This window comes from Rhinoderma darwinii, chromosome 1 (genome assembly GCF_050947455.1).
Source record: "Rhinoderma darwinii isolate aRhiDar2 chromosome 1, aRhiDar2.hap1, whole genome shotgun sequence".
NCBI lineage: Eukaryota > Metazoa > Chordata > Amphibia > Anura > Rhinodermatidae > Rhinoderma > Rhinoderma darwinii.
In genome coordinates this window covers 115,660,237-115,679,135 of record NC_134687.1, presented here as the reverse complement: position 1 = coordinate 115,679,135, position 18,899 = coordinate 115,660,237, and the positions used below count along the sequence as shown (strand labels likewise).

Below are 18,899 nucleotides of genomic sequence, written 5' to 3'. Positions count from 1 at the left end.
TGTATACACCTCGGGATCGCAAACCCTGGAGATGAAGATTAGGAGCTGGCAATTAAGGCGAGATGCCAGCAAGTCCACATCCTGCATGCTCCACCTGGAACAGATGTGTTCAAACACCTCGTGCTAAAGGGTCCACTTCCCTGGGTCAACCTGTTCATGATCCAGATAATCTACAACCCAATTTTCGTTTCCAAATATGTGGATTGCAGAGAGTAGGAACATGACGCTCCACCCATTTTAGAACCGTCGATGCTTCTACCATTGCCAAACCCAGCGTCCCGTCTCGGTGGTTATGTCATAACCATTGAGTACCTCAATCTGTCTGGATACGGACCGGACTGCCTGTCAGAAGAGTCGCTTGACAAACAGAGAAAGATCACCCTCCGTTCCAGAAAGATGATGGGGAGAATGACTTCCTGGCCAGACCACAAAGACTTTTCACATAGAGATTTGCCAGTGGAGCGAGAGAAATGGAGGGATCGCCAGGGAGGGGAGCCGGTCAAAGGAAGAAGGATTCGGCAGTCTAGTGAGGCCAGACAGCGGTTTCACCTGGAGGATTTCTCTCTGGGGCAGACACGTGTGAAACTGGGCAAAGGAAATGGCCTTAATGGAAGGCACCATGGTGCCCAAAATCTTTAAACAAAAGTGATGAGAGTGGACTCCGTGCTGCAGGATGAACCGCTCCTTGGGATGAAGGGACACTTCTGCAGAGTCTGCGTCGAACCAGGAAAAGGAGTCTGACAAGATTTGGATTGGTTGACAATTTATCCAACAGGAGTCTGGATATCCAGAGTAACGCCTTGTTCACACAGTGTAGATTTGCTGCAGATTTTGCATGCATTTTTTTAAAGACAAAACCAGGAGTGGAATCTAAACAGAAAAAATTTAAAGAAAGGCCTTATAGGTCCATTCTCAGAATCCAAAACTGGTTTGGTCTTAAAAAAATGCATACAAAATCTGCATCAAATCAGCACTGTGTGAACAAGGCATAATTTGTAGGCTGGTCAAGCTGTCCTCCCAAGATTGGCACTTTATTAGGATATCACCCAGATAGAGTCCAAATGAAGAATCACTCTGATCACAGGTAGAAATTGTGTGAAAACCCACGGTGCTATCAACATGCCGAATGGGAGGGCCACAAGCTGGTAGTGGAGAAAGGACTGCAGAAAACGCTGGTGGGATGGGCAAACGGGGACAGGCACGTACTTGTCCCTGATTTCTACTGAGGAAAGAAAATCCCCTGTTCCATAGAGATTACTGACCGGAGAGGACATCCAGATTTAAGACCTGTCACGGGGACAGGCGAACCATGAATCCCCAGAAGGTTGGTTGGCAAGGCAAACCAAGATGCCCATGATGGACTGGGTGACATTGGAGAGGTCACCTACAACCCTTGAGGGAATGCACCAATTGCGGTTAAGCATCAGCACTAGGTGCAGGCATCCCTTAAGGTGGCTTGGGGCCATCATGCATGCACAGAGGAATAGGTAACTAAATGAGAAATGTTTGGCCACATGTTGAACAGGCAAAATGAACCACAAACTATCAGTTGGGATGATTCTCAGCTGGTGTCTAACATGGCCGTATAGGAGTCACCGCTTCCACAGGTACTTTTGGGAAAAGTTTGTTACTGTAAGTCCACTTTATATTGCAAGGCTAAGGCTTCCTTATAAAGGGGGTAATGGCCACCTAGATTGCTCTAAGTATCAGCTCTCCTGCTGTACTAGACTGTAGTTCGCTAAGTAAAGCCACTCAGGATAAAAGGGGGTTAGAAAGAAAGGTCCTACCGGTTTGGAGGAAACCCGAGGTCCCAGCACCAATATCAGCAGTGCCAGTGAGGTCCTGGAAAGCTGCATCCCTGCTTGTCTGAGAAGAGCGGTAGAAGGAGACCTGCCCCTCCCGTTACCACATAACTTACCAACCAATCACTGAGCAGAAGCACAAATCCCCAGACAGCCCCAAAAAAGGCAGCCCCTACTGGAAAATGGCACGAAGTCGCAGGATGTAAGTACCCCAAAATGGTATTCTCTGGGAAACCTACCACAGCCTGCCTAAAGCATTGCTGTGGGTGGCACATCTGACAGCCAAGAGGTGCACTCTGTGCCATAGAGAATGCAGAGGGGGTTAGAATGCTCACCTGTCCATCTGCAGAAAGTGAAAACAAGCATAAAATCCCATCTGTGTGCCAGCTCAATGAGGTAGGACACTGGCAGATCAGGGAAGGTGAGCAACAGAGGCACTTACGCTGATCTTCAGCATGGCAGGTGGACAATAGTGCAATGGAACACTAAGCACCCTTGCAATGTTGGGAAAAAAGGGGGGAAAGCTACATATTGCAATTAAAAGAAATCACCACTCCATGCTATACAACCTTCTTAGGGTATGTTCACACGATGAGAGGTATTTACGTGTGAAAAGACAGACTGTTAACAGCTGCCTCGTTTCACACGTAAATGCTCCTCCTCGCATTTTGCGAGCCGTCTGAAACGCTCGTAAATCTTGAGCTGTGCTTCATTGACTTCAATGAAGAACAGCTCAAATTACGTGGCAAAGAAGTGCCCTGCACTTCTTTGCCGAGGCAGTCCATTTACGCGTCGTCGTTTGACAGCTGTCAAACGACGACGCGTAAATTACAGGTCGTCTGCACAATACGTCGGCAAACCCATTCAAATGAATGGGCAGATGTTTGCCGACGTATTGTAGCCCTATTTTCAGGCGTAAAACGAGGTATAATACGCCTCGTTTACGCCTGAAAATAGGTTGTGTGAACCCAGCCTTAAGGTGGACACTAACCTGTCAGACTTTGCATAAATCAATAAAACACACAAATAAAAGAAACATCTTCTTAGAGGGGGGGGGGGAATGGATGGACGGACGGACAGAAAACCTTTTCTCCACCTCACTGCATTGATCAATTAATCAATGCTAAAATCAGTGACAGACCATCAGCTCAATGAGGAATCAGGTTAACCTCTTACCTCTTTAGCCACTTTTGACCTTCCTGACAGAGCCTCATTTTTCAAATCTGACATGTTTCACTTTATGTGGTAATAACGTCGGAATGCTTTTACCTATCCAAGCGATACTGAGATTGTTTTCTCGTGACACATTGGATATTTTCAGTATTTAATTGTGAAAAACACCAAAATTTTGCAAAAAATTAGCATTTTTCTCAACTTAAATGTATCTGCTTGTAAGACAGGCAGTTATAACACACACAATTGTTGCTAACTAACATCCCCCATATGTCTACTTTAGATTTGCATCGTTTTTTGAACATCCTTTTATTTTTCTAGGACGTTACAAGGCTTTGAACTTTAGCAGCAATTTCTCACATTTTCAAGAAAATTTCAAAAGGCTATTTTTACAGTGGCCAGTTCAGTTGTGAAGTGGTTTTGAGGGCCTTATATATTAGAAACCCCCAAAAAGTCACCCCATTTTAAAAACTTCACCCCTCAAAGTATTCAAAACAGCATTTAGAAAATTTCTTAACCCTTTAGACATTTCACAGAAATTAAAGCAAAGTAGAAGTGAAATTTACAAATTTCATATTTTTTTGCAGAAATTAAATTTTGAATCCAATTTTCTTTATAACACAGAAAGTTTTACCAGAGAAATGCAACTCAGTATTTATTGTCCAGGTTCTGCAGTTTTAGGAAATATCCCACATGTGGCCGTAGCGTGCTACTGGACTGAAGCACCGGCCTCAGAAGCAAAGGAGCTAGTGGATTTTGGGGCCTTATTTTTATTACAAGATATTTTAGGCACCATGTCAGGTTTGAAGGGCTCTTGCGGTGCCAAAACAGTGGAAATCCCCCAAAAGTGACCCCATTTGGGAAACTACACACCTCAAGGAAATTATCTAGGGGTATAGTGAGCATTTTGACCGCACAGCTTTTTTACAGAAATTATTGGAAGTAGGCCGTGAAAATTAAAATCTAAATTATTTTCAAAGAAAATGTAGGTTTAGCGATGTTTTTCTCATTTCCACAAGAACTAAAGGAGAAAAAGCACCGCAAAATTTGTAAAGCAATTTCTCTAGAGTAAAACAATACCCCACATGTGGTAATAAACAGCTGTTTGGACACACGGCAGGGCTTAGAAGGGATGCAGCACCATTTGGAGTTCACATTTAGCAGTAATGGTTTGCGGAGGCCATGTCACATTTACAAAGCCCCTCAGGGGACAAAACAGTGGAAACCTCCCCCACAAGTGACCCCATTTTTTTTTGAAACTACACCCATTGAGGAAATTATCTAGGGGTAAAGTGAGCGTTTTGACCCCACAGGTTTTTTGCAGAAATTCTTGGAAGTAGGCCCTGAAAATAAAAATATAAATTTTTTCAAAAGAAAATGTAGGTTTAGCTAATTTTTTCTCATATCCACAAGTACTGAAGGAGAAAAAGCTCCGCAAAATTTGTAAAGCAATTTCTCCCGAGTAAAACAATACCCCTACATGTGGTAATAAACGGCTGTTTGGACACACACACGGCAGGGCTTAGAAGGGATGGAGCACCATTTGGCTTTTGGAGTTCACATTTAGCAGGAATGGTTTGCGGAGGCCATGTCACATTTGCAAAGCCCCTGAGGGGACAAAACAATGAAAACGCCCAAAAAGTGACTCCATTTAGGAAACTACACCCCTTGAGGAGTTCATCTAGGGGTGTAGTAAGCATTTGGACCCCATAGATGTGTCATAGAATTTATTAGAATTGGGCAGTGAAAATAACAACAATCCTTTATCTTCAATAAGACGTAGCTTTAGCGCAAAATTTTTCATTTTCTCAACAAATAAAGGAAAAAAAAAGAACCCCAACATTTGTAAAGCAATTTCTCCCGAATACGGCAATACCCCATATGTGGTCAAACTGCTGTTTGGGCACACGGCAGGGCTCAGAAGGGAAGGAGCGCCATTTGGAGTGCAGATTTAGCTGGTTTCTGGGCGCCTGTGGGACGAAAACAGTGGAAACCCCCAGAAGTGACCCCATTTTGGAAGCTACACCCCTCAATGCATTTACCTAGTGGTGTAGTAAGCATGCTAACGCTGCAGGTGTTTTGTAGAAATTAGTGTGCACTCGATGTTGCAGAGTGAAAATAAGATTTTTTTCCATAGATATGCTAATATGTGGTGCCCAGCTTGTGCCACCATGACAAGACAGCTCTCTAATTATTATGCAGTGTTTCCCAGTTTTAGAAACACCCTTCATGTGGCCCTAATCTTTTGCCTGGACATTCGACCAGGCTCAGGAATGAAAGCGTACCATGTAAAATTGAGACCTAATTTGGCGATTTACGAAGTATTGGTTCACAACTGCAGAGGCTCTGATGTGAAATAATAAAAGAAACCCCTGAGAAGTGACCCCATTTGGAAACTACACCCTCAAGGCATTTATTAAGGGGTGTAGCGAGCATTTTCACCCCACAGACCTTTTCCATAAATGAATGCGCTGCGGATGGTGCAAATTAAAAATTTATCTTTTTCCCTAGATATGCCATTTCAGTGGCAAATATATCATGCCCAGCTTATGCCACTGGAGACACACATCCCAAAAATTGTTAAGGGTTCTCCCGGGTATGATGATGACATATATGTGGACGGAAACTGCCGTTAGGGCACGCTGTGGGGTTCAGAGCGGCGGGAGAACCATTTGCCTTTTGGAGAGCGGATTTTGCTTGGTAGTAGATTTGAGCATTGCTGATGTTTCCATTTATAATGTGGGGGTACATGTAAGCTGGGCAGAGTACATCAGGGGCATAGTCAGGTGGTATAATAATGGGGTAATAAAATAATCCATAGATGTGTTACGCTGTAAGGCAATCCTTTCTGCACAGGCCGGAGTCACACGGATATATGGTGTCCTTTCTTATGCCCCTTTTGGTCCACACTCCGTACCTTTGCAGTTTGGGAATTTTGCTGGGAAAGTGTTGTCCTGGTATAAGAAGGGTGCTGTCGCTTCCAGCAGAAATGTTTTGGCCCTCCGCTTCCTGGTTCCCTAATTTTAGGTCCTTGATAAATCACCTCTTAAAACAGACGAAATGTTCCCCTCGGGCCGGCACAACTGCATATTTTTTTTATTTCTTGACTTATTGGAGGCATAACTAATTTTATTTTTGAATAGACGTAGTGGTATGTGGGCTGTATTTTTGCAGGATGAGCTGTAGTTATTATTGGTACCATTTTGGGGTACATGCAACTTTTTGATCACCTTTTAGCCTATTTTTTTTGGGAGGCCAGGTAAACCAAAAAAACGCAATTCTGGCATAGTTTTGCTTTTTTTTTTTTTTTTTTTACACAGCTTTCACCATGCGTTATATTACATGTTAACTTTATTCTGCGGGTCAGTAAGATTCCGGCGATACCTAATTCATAGAACTTTGTTTTACAACTTTTTGCACAATAAAATTACTTTTGTAAAAAGAATGTATTTTTCCTGTCGCCAAGTTGAGAACCATAACTTGTCGACGGAGCTGTATGAGGACTTGTTTTTTGCGAGCTGAGCTATAGTTTTTATCGGTACCATTTTTGGATACGTGCAACTTTTTATTCCAATATTTGTAAGGCAAAGTGACAAAAAAAACAAACTGGTATAGTTTTTTTTACGCTGTGCACCACATGCACTAAATATAATCTTTTGATACCTCAGGTCATTACGGTCACGGCGATACCAAATACGTATGGTTTATTATTATTTTTCTTCAATAATAAGGGACTTGATAGAGAAAAAAGGGCAACTGTGTTTTATTTTATTACTTGAAACTTATTGTTTCAAACTATTTTTTTCAAGTCCCACTAGGGGACTTGAATGTCCAACTGTCTGACAGATCTAATACATTGCACTACATTGGTAGTGCAATGTATTAGAAAAAAAAACATCAGTTATTCACTGACAGCCAGCCGATTAGGCTTCGCCGGAAGAGCAGGAGGCCATTGTGTCTCCTGTTGCCATAGCAGCAGCCGCCAGTCCTGATTGTCAGGGCTGGCGATCTGCTAGCAACTGCTAAGATGCAGCAATCGCTTTCGAATGCTGCATCGAAGGGGTTAATGCCAGGGATCGGAGCTAGCTCAGTTTCAGGTGGATGTCAGCTGACTTCCACCACTGATGACGCCGGAACAGCTCCTGAGCCGGCGCCATCTTGCCGGCGGCTACGGAAGCCGATCAGGCTCTGCCGCCGGGCGGGTCCTGACCGGCTTCCGTGCTAGGCAGATCGGGAGGCCAGTATTAGGCCTCCGGTTGCCATTGCAGCCACCGGAACCCTGGCGATTTCATTGCTGGGGTTCCGATGAGCTGCAAACACATTAAGTGCATCGATCGAGTTTGAGTGCTGCACTTAAGGGTTAATGGCAGAGATCTAAGCTAATTTCGGTCCCCGCCATTACAGCCGGATGTCAACTGTAAGATACCGCTGAGATCAGGCGATGGCACCAGCTCAGCTTCTGAGCCGGTGCCAAACATTTGGCGTATGGATACGGCAATTTGCGGGAAGTCATGGCGTACCCATACGGCAAATGTCGGGAAGGGGTTAAATACTGCCCATAGAAGCTTATGGGGGAAGGAAGGCGAGTGAAAGACAGATGCTCCTGTATCTTCCAGTAGGTGTTATTTTTCATGTTATACTAATGTATGATGCCCTCCATGCTACTTCTTATGAGAGTGTACTACAAGATTGCGGAGCAGAATGTTCTGTGTGTGTACAGTATATGGGAAACATAAAATAGTGGATGGAGCCTAACTGCGATTTCAGAGAAACATGAGAATTAAAAGAGCCTGCAAAGGGGAAAACTGGTGAAACATGCAGGGTACAAGACAGCCAGAAATAGGGTTATTCCTCACGTTCCTGTACACACACACACGACAATTTTGAAAGGTTAGGTACACTAAGTGTTTGAGAAACCATGGACTGATTGCAAAAGACATTATGAAAGACGAACAATTTATTTTATGTTCAACTTTATGAAAGACATAAGCCATTATTACACAGGATTGCTGCTCCTCTTGCAATACACAGAAAGTGAGCCTTGGTTGGCTGGTAGACATGGTGTACACAACTAAGAGTCAGTGACAAAGTTTACATTACTGCAATGCAGCTTCCTGCAACGTCATCCGACCGTGGCATCCTGGACAGATTAAAGGGGTATTCCTAGAATCATAAGTGATCACCTATACACAGAACGGGTGATAATTTTATGATTGCTGGAAACTCCACTGATTATGAGAACAGGGTTCCTGAACACCCAGGTTCTCCTCGCAGCACCCCCAGCAATAAAGAGGAGCTTGAATGGAGTCAAGCATGCACCTGTGCTCCATTCACGGTCTATGAGAATGATGTAAACAGCTGAGCACTGTACTCTATTCAATGTCTATTGGAATGACAAACGGCAGAGGGCTGGCACGCATGCCCTCCTTGCTAAGAGAACACTGCTGGGGCTCGTCTATTAGAATGGGGGTCATGAACCCCCAGATCCTCCTCAATCAAAACAAAAAAAACATTTATTCCATTCGCTTGTACTAGATGCATTGAGATGATTTTGCTAGAAAGAAACTGTTTGGGTATATAAACGGCCGAAAAAATGGAAGCAGATCACCAAACATCTGCCCATTAATTTCAATGGGAAAAAGTTGCAGGGGGGAATTTTTTAACCCGGCCGCTTTTAAAAACAGCTGTGTAGAAAAAACACCCGCAAAAAAGTGCATGTCACTTCTTGAGCCGTTTTTTCATGGACTATAGAAAAACAGCTCAAAAAATGGCTGAAAATCAGGAGCCGTTTTCCCTTGAAACAAGCTCCGTATTTTCAGATGCTTTTTAGTAAGAGTGTGAACATACCCTTTGGGTTATGCCCCCAACCTCCGTTGTGTAGCCCTAGCCTTAGAGAAATACGTGTAAATACTGCCTTCACTGCTGGGGACAAATAGAAGCCTACTCACAAAAAAAAAAAAAAATACAAATACACTGCACACCCCACTAGTTGCATAGTTCATGCAGTGTCAGACAAAAATAAAACTGTAAAGAAATTGTAAACGTTCAAAAATACTTAGGTGAAATATCACACCAGGGTTCAAAAACTACAATTTTTTTTGGTTTACTATCAGACAGCAGTTCTACTTTGCGCCCAGTTCTTCTCAGTATGCTGCATGTCCACTTCAATGTAAACATTTACGCAAACATCTTTGCATACACCGCTTTCTCCTTTTCCTTCTGTTCTTTAATTCTCAGCTTGACCCGAAGGATTTCACTGCTGATCGCTGGGTTAAAAGTAAATGAGATGAAGTGAGAACAGGACATTATCACACTGGTTAGTAGACATTGGTAAACAGGGCATCTAGTTAAAGGCTATTAACCCCTTGGAGAGACAGCCTATTTTTTTCAAATCGGACAGGTGTTACCGTGTTAGGCCTCATGCACACGACCGTAGCCATGTGCACGGCCGTGATTTCCGGGTCGGCCGGCTGCGGACTGTCAGCTGCAAGCTGCCCGCAAATCGTGGGACATGCACATGGCCACGGCCATTATTTTCAATGAGCCTGGACCGCAGAACACGGCCGTAATAAGACAGGTCCGTTCTTTCTGCGGTGCGGGCTCCCGGGCCATGCACGGACCGTAAAAACTACAGTCGTGTGCATGGCCCCATAGAAATGAATGGGGCCGCAATTCTCCCATGGATTTTCGGGGGAATTGTGCCTGCAAAAGCATGTTCATATGCATGGGGCCTTAACTTGGGAATGCTTTTACTTTTCCAAGCTATTGAGATTGTTTTCTCGTGACATATTGTACTTTGTTAGTGAAAAAAATTTGATCAATAATTGTAATATTTGTGAAAAACTCCAAAGTTTAGCATGTTTCTAAATTTAAATGTATCTGCTTGTAAAACAAACATAGTAATCCCACACTACTAGACATATTGGAAATGCTAACTAGTAACTAGGTTTGAATTGTTTGAGCATCCTTTTTATTTTTCTACAACGTTACAAGGCTTAGAACTTTAGCAGCAATTTCTCACATTTTCAAAAGGCTATTTTTTTCAGGGACCAGTTCAGTTTTGAAGTGGCTTTGAGGGCCATATATTAGAAAGTCCCCATAAACCACCCCATTTTAAAAACTGGACCCCTCAAGGTATTCAAAACCACATTAAGAAAGTTTCTCAACCCTTTAGGAGTTTCACAGGAATTAAAGCAAATGCAGAGGTGTAATTTACAAACAGATTTTTTTTTTTTATTACAAATGAAGTTCTGCCAAAAAAAACAAAAACAGCAACACCACAAGGTTTTACATGAGAAAAACACAACTAATTTTTTGCCCAGATTCTGCAGTATTTAGAAATATCCCACACGTGGCACTAGCGTGCTACTGGACTGAAATACCAGCCTCCAAAGCAAAGGAGGACCTAGTGGATTTTGGGGCCTCCTTTTTATTACAATATATTTTAGGCTCCATGTCTGGTTTGAAGAGGTTTTTCGGTGCCTAAACAGTGGAAACTCCCAAAAAGTGACCCCATTTTGGAAACTACACCCCTCAAGGAATTTATCTAGCTGTATAGTGGGCATTTTAACCCCACAGGGGTTTTTTTACTGAATTTTTTGGAATTTGAAAATCTACATTTCTTCTGACTGAGGAAAGACATTTTTACAATGAATAAATTAGAAAAAGCACCCCAACATTTGTCAAGAAATTTCTCCTGATTACGGCAATACCCCATATGTGGTGATAACCTTATGTTTTAACGCATGACAGCCCTCAGAAGGGACGGAGCGGCATTTGACTTTGAGCACAAATTTTGCTAGAATGGTTTTCGGTGCCATGTCGCATTTGCAATGCCCTGGAGGGACCAAAACAGCGGAAACACCCCAAAAGTGACCCCATTCACTATCAGAATCCAAGAGAGCAAATGCCTCTTCAGCGGTATTTAACTTGCGTGCCATTTTTTTACGTATTTTTTTTTCCAACTTATTTTTTGTAACAATTTTAATAAATGTAACAAAGAAAAAGTCCACTAATCAATTTATAAACGACCCTAACAATTAATCAATTAGTATCTAGAATAGAACTGTAAAATATAGGAAGAAATTATTTTATCTAAATGTGTGTATGTGTATATATTACGTATACATATATAATCAATTGAATCTTCACAACTAATCAATTGAACGACTAATAATTAATAACTTTATGAATGACCCCAACAATAAATTTGATATGTAGAATTAATAAAATTAATTATATCTATACCACATTATAGATATATATGTAATTAATTAAATCACAACTAAATTATGACAACCCTAATAAATAATAAACTCATACTTACGTAAGTATATATTTTACACGTCTATGTATGTATACGTATATATTACATGTACGTATATATCTATATGTTGGATATAACACCCCTAATTATTGAGTTTTAGTATTAAAAATGTCAAATATAAATCTATATATAATACATATTACGTGTGTGCGCGCGTAAACACACACTATATAAATATCTATAAGATTTTATAGATCAACTAATTAATTGCCCTAATCTGAGTACTACCTAAACTATTTTGGAGGTGGTTTTTGTGTGTTTTTTCAGTCGGTGTATCTTTATACGAGACACACAGCAGCTGCTCGGCACAGCTTCTTCTCTCACTGTCTCAGAACGATCTGACAGGGAGAGACGAGAAACATTGCAACTTACAGCACGAAAGTTTGTTGCTGCAACAAACTTTGCTGTGAACACCATGATAGGGTTATCATGGTGATCACATCACCGGGACCGGCACCAATCTGGTCCTGATGTCTCAGCACGAAGGCTGGGTTCACACGAGCAGGTTACGTCCGTAATGGACGGAACGTATTTCGGCCGCAAGTCCCGGACCGAACACACGGCAGGGAGCCGGGCTCCTAGCATCATAGTTATGTACGATGCTAGGAGTCCCTGCCTCGCTGCAGGACAAACTGTCCCGTACTGTAATCATGTTTTCAGTACGGGACAGTAGTTCCACGGAGAGGCAGGGACTCCTAGCATCGTACATAACTATGATGCTAGGAGCCCGGCTCCCTGCAGAGTCTTCGGTCCGGGACTTGCAGCCGAAATACGTTCCGTCCATTACGGACGTAACATGCTTGTGTGAACCCAGCCCAAGGTTGCTAGTAGCAGCGTGTTGAGAGCTCTGTGCGCTCTGTCCTGCAGACTGTTAATCTACGTGGTGACAGAACATAGGCCCAGCACTGCAGCCAGTTAATCTACGTTGGCTGGTCATGAAGGGGTTAAATTCACAAATTCCTCAACTAAAAAAAAAACCTTAAAGAGGCTGTCACCACATTATAAGTGCCCTATCTCCTACATAATGTGATCGGCGCTGTAATGTAGGCAACAGCATTGGTTTTTATTTAGAAAAACGATCAATTTTCCCCAAGTTATGACCCATTTTAGCTTTATGCTAATGAGTTTCTTAATAGACAACTGGGCGTGTTTTTACTTTTTGACCAAGTGGGCATTGTGGAGAGTGTATGACACGGACGAATCAGTGTCATCCACTTCTCTCCATTCATTTACTCAGCACATAGTGAACAACGCAGAATCACTATGTGCAGTCACATACGCACACATTAACGTTACAGAAGTGTCTTAACAGTGACGAGACATCGCGTCCAACCATGACGTCTATTCACAATCCGGACACTTCGGTAAAGTTTGTTTGGGACTTACAGCAGAGCAAGCGTAATCTCGTGAGATCTCGCTGTAAGCTGTCATTTACAGCATGATCACGCTTGCCGTGCTGTAAGTCCCACACAAACGTTACCGAAGTGTCGGGATTGTGAATAGACATCGCGTCCTTGCTGGAAGCGATGCCTATTCACTGTCAAGACACTTCAGTAACGTTAATGTGTTGCAAAAGCAGCTAAAGTTTGGCACCATTTATCAGTGAGAGGCCCCATGCACACAAAACGTAAAAACACCAGTAATTACAGGCCCATAGACTTCTATTGGCCACGTGTAGCTTCCCGTTTGCTTACGGGAAGGTGCCCGGGCCGTTGAAAAATATGGAACATGTCCCATTTCAAGCCGTAATTATGGCACGGGCAGGCCCATAGAAGTAGGCATCACCCGTGACAGTGACTACCGCTGGAGTGAATAGTATTAAATCACAGGCTGCAGCAGTCACATGGACTGAGGCGTCATCCAGGGAGGTCGGACTGGATGTCAAAAGAGAGACGCGTCACCATTTACGGTGAATGGCGTATAAAAAATAAAAAAAAAATTCAAATGCCAAAATTGCTGTTTTGGTCACCTACGCTCTCGAAAAAAAAAAACGTAATAAGTGCTCAAAAAGTTGTGTGTACCAATAAAAACAGCTCATCCTGCATAAAATAAGTCCTCACACCTCTCAAATCGACTAAAAAATAATATTTATTTTTTTTTTTGAACAAGTAGTTTTCACTTTATATGGTTTTTTTTTTCTGCGACTAAATAGGATTACAGTGATACCAAATTTGTAAAAGTATTAAAATATTTTAAAAAAACAAAAAACAATTAAGTTGCCGTTTTTCACTGAATGGTGAAAGCCGTAAAGACTAAGCACAAAAAACAAAACCGCAGAAATTGCAGTTTCAGCCTGCAAAGAACTTTCGTTTCCCAGTACATTAAATGATAACAACTCCTGCAAGAAATAAGCCCTCACATCACTCGATTGAACGATAAAAAAAATAAAAAATTAATAAAAAAAAAAAAGTTACGGCTCTTGGAAAGCGGGGAGGGAAGAAAAAAAATAAAAATACATATATATATATATATATATCAGTCCAGAAAAGGTTAATCAATTTCTAATAAAAACCATCTATGACCACATATGGGGTATTGACTTACTCAGTATTGCTTTACAAACGTTGGGGTGCTTTTCCTCCTTTATCCTTCACGAAAATGAATAGCAACATTTACACTAAAATGTTAAATCTTTCATTTTCACAGCCTAATTCTAATAAAATTCTGCAGAAGACCCATGGGGTCTAAATGCTCACTATACCCCTAGATAGATTTCTTAAGTTGGGTAGTTTGCCAAATGGGGTCACTTGTGTGGTTTCCACTGTTTGTCCCTCAGGGGCTTTGCAAAATGCGTCACGGCACCCCGAAAACTATTCCAGCTAAATTTGAGCTCAAGCCAAATAGTGCTCCTTCCTTTCTAAACCCCACCGTGTCTCCAAACAGTCATTTATTGACACATATGGGGTATTGCCGTAAATCGGAAGAAATTGCTTCACAAGTGTTGGGTTGTTTTTTCTCCTTTATGCCTGGTAAAATCTTCTATGTTTATTCATAAAAAAAAGTAGATTTTAATGTTCAAACGAATTCCAATGAATATAGCAAATAAACTGTGCGGTCAAAATGCTAACTATACCCCTAGATAAATTCCTTGAGGGGTGTAGTTTCCAAAATGGGGTCACTGAGGATTTCCACCGTTTTGGAACCACAAGACCTCTTCAAACGGGACAGGGTCCCTAATAAAAAAGAGGCCTCAAAATACCCTCGGTGCTCCTTTGCTTCGGAGGCCTGTGCTTCAGTCCATTACCACACTAGGGCCGCATGTGGGATATTTCTAAAAGATGCAGAATCTGGGTAATATGGAGTAAAACCTTCTGTGTTACAGAAAAATATATATATATATTATTTTTGCAAAAAAAAAATAATAATTTGTACATTTCACCTCCACATTTCTTTAATTCCTCTGTTTTGAATACTTTGAGGGTGCAGTTTTCTAAACGATTTATGGGAACTTGCGAATATATAGCCACTTCAGAACTGAACATTGAAAAGATAGCCTTTCGAAAAGGTCTTGAAAATGTCAGAAATTACTGCAAAAGTTCTAAGCCTTCTAACGTCATAGAAAAATAAAAGGACATTCAAAAAAAATCTGCAAACATAAAATAGACATATGGGATATGTGCATGTTATTACTATCTGTTTTACAAGCAGATTCATTTAAATTTAGAAAAATAAAATTTTGAAAATTCTCAATTTGTTTTTTTACAAATAAATATTGAATTTATCAACCACATTTTCTTCTCTAATAAAGTACAATATGTCACGAGAAAACAGTCTCAATCACTTGGATAGGTAAAAGCATGCCAAAGTTATTACCACATAGTGATTTGAAGAAAAATCGGCTTCGTCCTCAAGGCCAAAACAGGCCTGAAGGTGTTAACAAACAGGATCATCAAGTTACGAAATGTGTCTTGTAGATGCCAAGAGCGGTGTAAGAATATAGTATCTCCCCCAAACTAACCCCATGTTTAATGCCATAGGAAGAAAACTTCTGGCAGCCACCTACTGAAAAAACAAGAGGATATGGCTAATTAAAATCCATGGGATTTGTTCCACTGCACAGAAGAGAAGGGAATGTGTATGTCCTTCATATAGCTGGTCAATAAGAGGTTTCATTACAATGACCAACGGATTTATGAAAGAGATAAAGTGCACATTGTTCAGACTATTATAAAGAGGATATTACACCAGTTTATTTTGCAGTGGATAACATGGAATACATGCTGGTTAAACTATTCTGGGAAGTCCTACAGCCCAGCTCTCACATGCCCAAGACTTTAGGGGGCATGGCTTAGAGAGGCTCTGTCACTACATAAGTGCCCTATCTCCTATATAAGGAGATGGGCGCTATAATGTAGGTGACAGTAATGTTTATTTAAAAAAAACGATCTATTTTCACAACGTTAGGAGCGATTTTGGTTTATGCTAATGTGTCTTAAAGCCCAAGTGGGCATATTTTTACTTTCGACCAAGTGGGCGTTGTACAGAGGAATGTATGACGCTGACCAATCGGCATCATGCACTCCTCTCCATTCATTTAGACAGCAGAATCGCGTTCTTACTAGAACATGATCTGCAGCCACATACACAGCGATTCTGCTTGATTAACGTTAATCCAGTGTCCTGATAATGAATATACTTGACCATCCAGCCTGGACGTCATGTGTATTCAGAATCCTGATACTTCTGAATCTTTTCTGTGAGATTCCAGCAACAGATACAAAATCTCGTTTAACTCCGTAATCTCACGAGATTTTGTATCTGTTGCTGGAATCTCACAGAAAAGATTCAGAAGTATCAGGATTCTGAATACACATGACGTCCAGGCTGGATGGTCAAGTATATTCATTATCAGGACACTGGATTAACGTTAATCAAGCAGAATCGCTGTGTATGTGGCTGCAGATCATGTTCTAGTAAGAACGCGATTCTGTTGTCTAAATGAATGGAGAGGTGTGCATGATGCCGATTGGTCAGCGTCATACGCTCCTCTGTACAACGCCCACTTGGTCGAAAGTAAAAATACGCCCACTTGGGCTTTAAGACGCATTAGCATAAACCAAAATCACTCCTAACGTTGTGAAAATAGATCGTTTTTTTAAAATAAAAAGCATTACTGTCACCTACATTATAGCGCCGATCTCCTCATGTAGGAGATAGGACACTTATAATGTGGTGACAGTCTCTCTTTAACTGAAGATGCATCCCCATTTTTCTTGCACAGATGGTAGCCTTAAAGGCATTTTTCACCTTCTGCCAACAGATTACCTATCCACTGCACAGTACACGGCCTGTGGGGGTCAGACACCCGAACTCCGCACAGATCTGCTGGTCCGATGCCTCCGTGCACCGGATGTACATCCCGGAAGCACTTCGCTCCGGCCACGGAATAGCAGCCTAGCTGCACCTCTGCTCCTATTCAAGTGAATAGGATTGGACCAGCAGTTCGGCTCCTATGCTATGTACGGAGCCAACTGCTTCTGGGCTCCATACATAGCATTATGTGCCATAACATCCTGTGCCCGGAGGCCACCGGAGCGGCTTATCAGTGCGGGGTCCAGGTGTATGACCTGCACCGATGACCTATCCGGTGGTTAGGTCATCAGAAGATGGACAACCCCTTTAATTACTATCCAGGTCTCTTTACCTTTATCTTCAGGTGCCAACTCATGGGCCTTCTTGAGGTCCTCCTACAAAAAAGATAGAAAAAATTATTACATATGCAAAATAAATTTAAGACTAACAGTACAGAGTTTACTGTAACACTTTACCAGTGCTTGCTCGTAATCTTTCAAACCCTGCCAGCCTTGGGCCCGTCTGTAAAGTGCTTTTGTATTTGATGAATCAACTTCAAGAGCCTATCAAAAAAAAAAAAAAAAAAAAAAAAGAAAGACTTTATCTGTATGCTAGGCGACATGTAATATGGCCGCCACTACAACTCCAGTGTCAACCAGCTTTGCCAGGCTTGAAGTAGTCATGTGGCAGCTAAATAGTCATTGAGTTTAGGAAGCCTACCTCATGGCAGCTCTCAATTGCTGCTCTGAAGTCAGACACTTTCAGTTTACAAGCAGAAATATTCAGGTTGCAGCTTACAGCAATTGGATTTAACTTTGCTATGTTGTCGTCTCCAGTGACATCTTTACAGCTTTCCACATATCTGGAAAATTTTTGAAAAGCACTCACATTAAATATCTAGGCTTACCACACACAACAAAAACAGACAAGTAACCAGTTAGTGGCTGCCGTAAAAACACGAAGTTTTTATCCCGATACAATAGCCTTTTTCCGGCGCTGCATTGGAATAAAATAAATACAGCAGGGAGCCGTTAAATCTCACTATTCTCAGCTACCTCCGGTGGCAGAGGGCTGGGAGCAGCCCTGCTCTAACAGGCGATAATTGACAGTGATTTTGAAGAGCGGGAAGGAGCTCCCTCTCAGCGCACCAGCACTCTGCGTAAGATGGCAGGATGCTGGTGGTTTCTATGTCTGCTACTCATTATGCCTGCTAGTCCATGCCTGTCAGTTTTACATGAACAGGCACTAATACACTGCAATACAAAAGTACTTTAGTGTACCGTATTTTCCGGACTATAAGGCGCACCGGATTATAAGGCGCACTTTCTATGAGCGCCTTATAAGCAATCATGTTTCATATATAAGGCGCACTGGATTATAAGGCGCAGCACATTACCGTTAAATAAACCATTGCTCAGACTGCAAGTCAAAATTTATTACACTTTTTAACAATAACTTGCAACTGGTTCAGCTGTAATTGCAAATCAAAACGTTTAGGGTATGTGCACACACACTAATTACGTCCGTAATTGACGGACGTATTTCGGCCGCAAGTCCCGGACCGAACACAGTGCAAGGAGCCGGGCTCCTAGCATCATACTTATGTACGACGCTAGGAGTCCCTGCCTTGCTGCAGGACAACTGTCCCGTAGTATAATCATGTTTACAGTACGGGACAGTTGTCCTGCAGCGAGGCAGGGACTTCTAGCATCGTACATAAGTATGATGCTAGGAGCCCGGCTCCTTGCACTGTTCGGTCCGGGACTTGCGGCCGAAATACGTCCGTCAATTACGGACGTAATTAGTGTGTGTGCACATACCCTTACCGTACTTTTTCAGTTCATTCCTCCACCAGAAATCCATCAAATCCGTCATCTTCAGTGTCGGAGTTGAACAGTTGGGCGATTTCGGCATCAAGCATGGGGTCCTCCTCTTCATTATCCGAGTCGGTCTCGTTGCTGCTGCTAGGCTCTTCAGTGGTGATTCCAGCCTTCCTGAAAGCTCGGATGACACTGGAGACTGAGGGGAGGAGCATGGTGTGTGCTGTGGTATGCCGCCGCCGACCCCTGCCGCCCACGATAGAGGTAAAGGATCCTGTATGAACCCCTCTCTTTACTGTCGGGTTCATATATAAGGCGCACCGGATTATAAGGCGCACTTTCTATTTCTGAGAAATTCTCAGCATTTTATGTGCGCCTTATAGTCCGGAAAATACGGTATTATGAAAGCAATCAGACAATCACATAGTGAAGCCCCCTAGTGGGACTAAAAAGTAAAAAACATACAAAAAAAAAAAAGGGGAAAAG

At 42.1% G+C, this 18,899-nt stretch overlaps 1 protein-coding gene across 1 annotated transcript in view; it reads right to left on the bottom strand.

The window, feature by feature from the left end:
* Window positions 1-7,914: 7,914 nt before the first annotated feature.
* The window catches only part of PPID (peptidylprolyl isomerase D), a 51,864-nt gene continuing 40,879 nt past the window's right edge, over window positions 7,915-18,899 (bottom strand). Inside the window, exons 7-10 of the mRNA XM_075860298.1 lie at window positions 17,314-17,455; window positions 17,070-17,156; window positions 16,946-16,988; window positions 7,915-9,241 (exon numbers count right to left, since the gene is read on the bottom strand). Of these exons, the coding sequence (XP_075716413.1) occupies window positions 9,153-9,241; window positions 16,946-16,988; window positions 17,070-17,156; window positions 17,314-17,455 (361 nt within the window). The 3' untranslated portion in view covers window positions 7,915-9,152. The remainder of the gene's footprint in view (window positions 9,242-16,945; window positions 16,989-17,069; window positions 17,157-17,313; window positions 17,456-18,899) is intronic.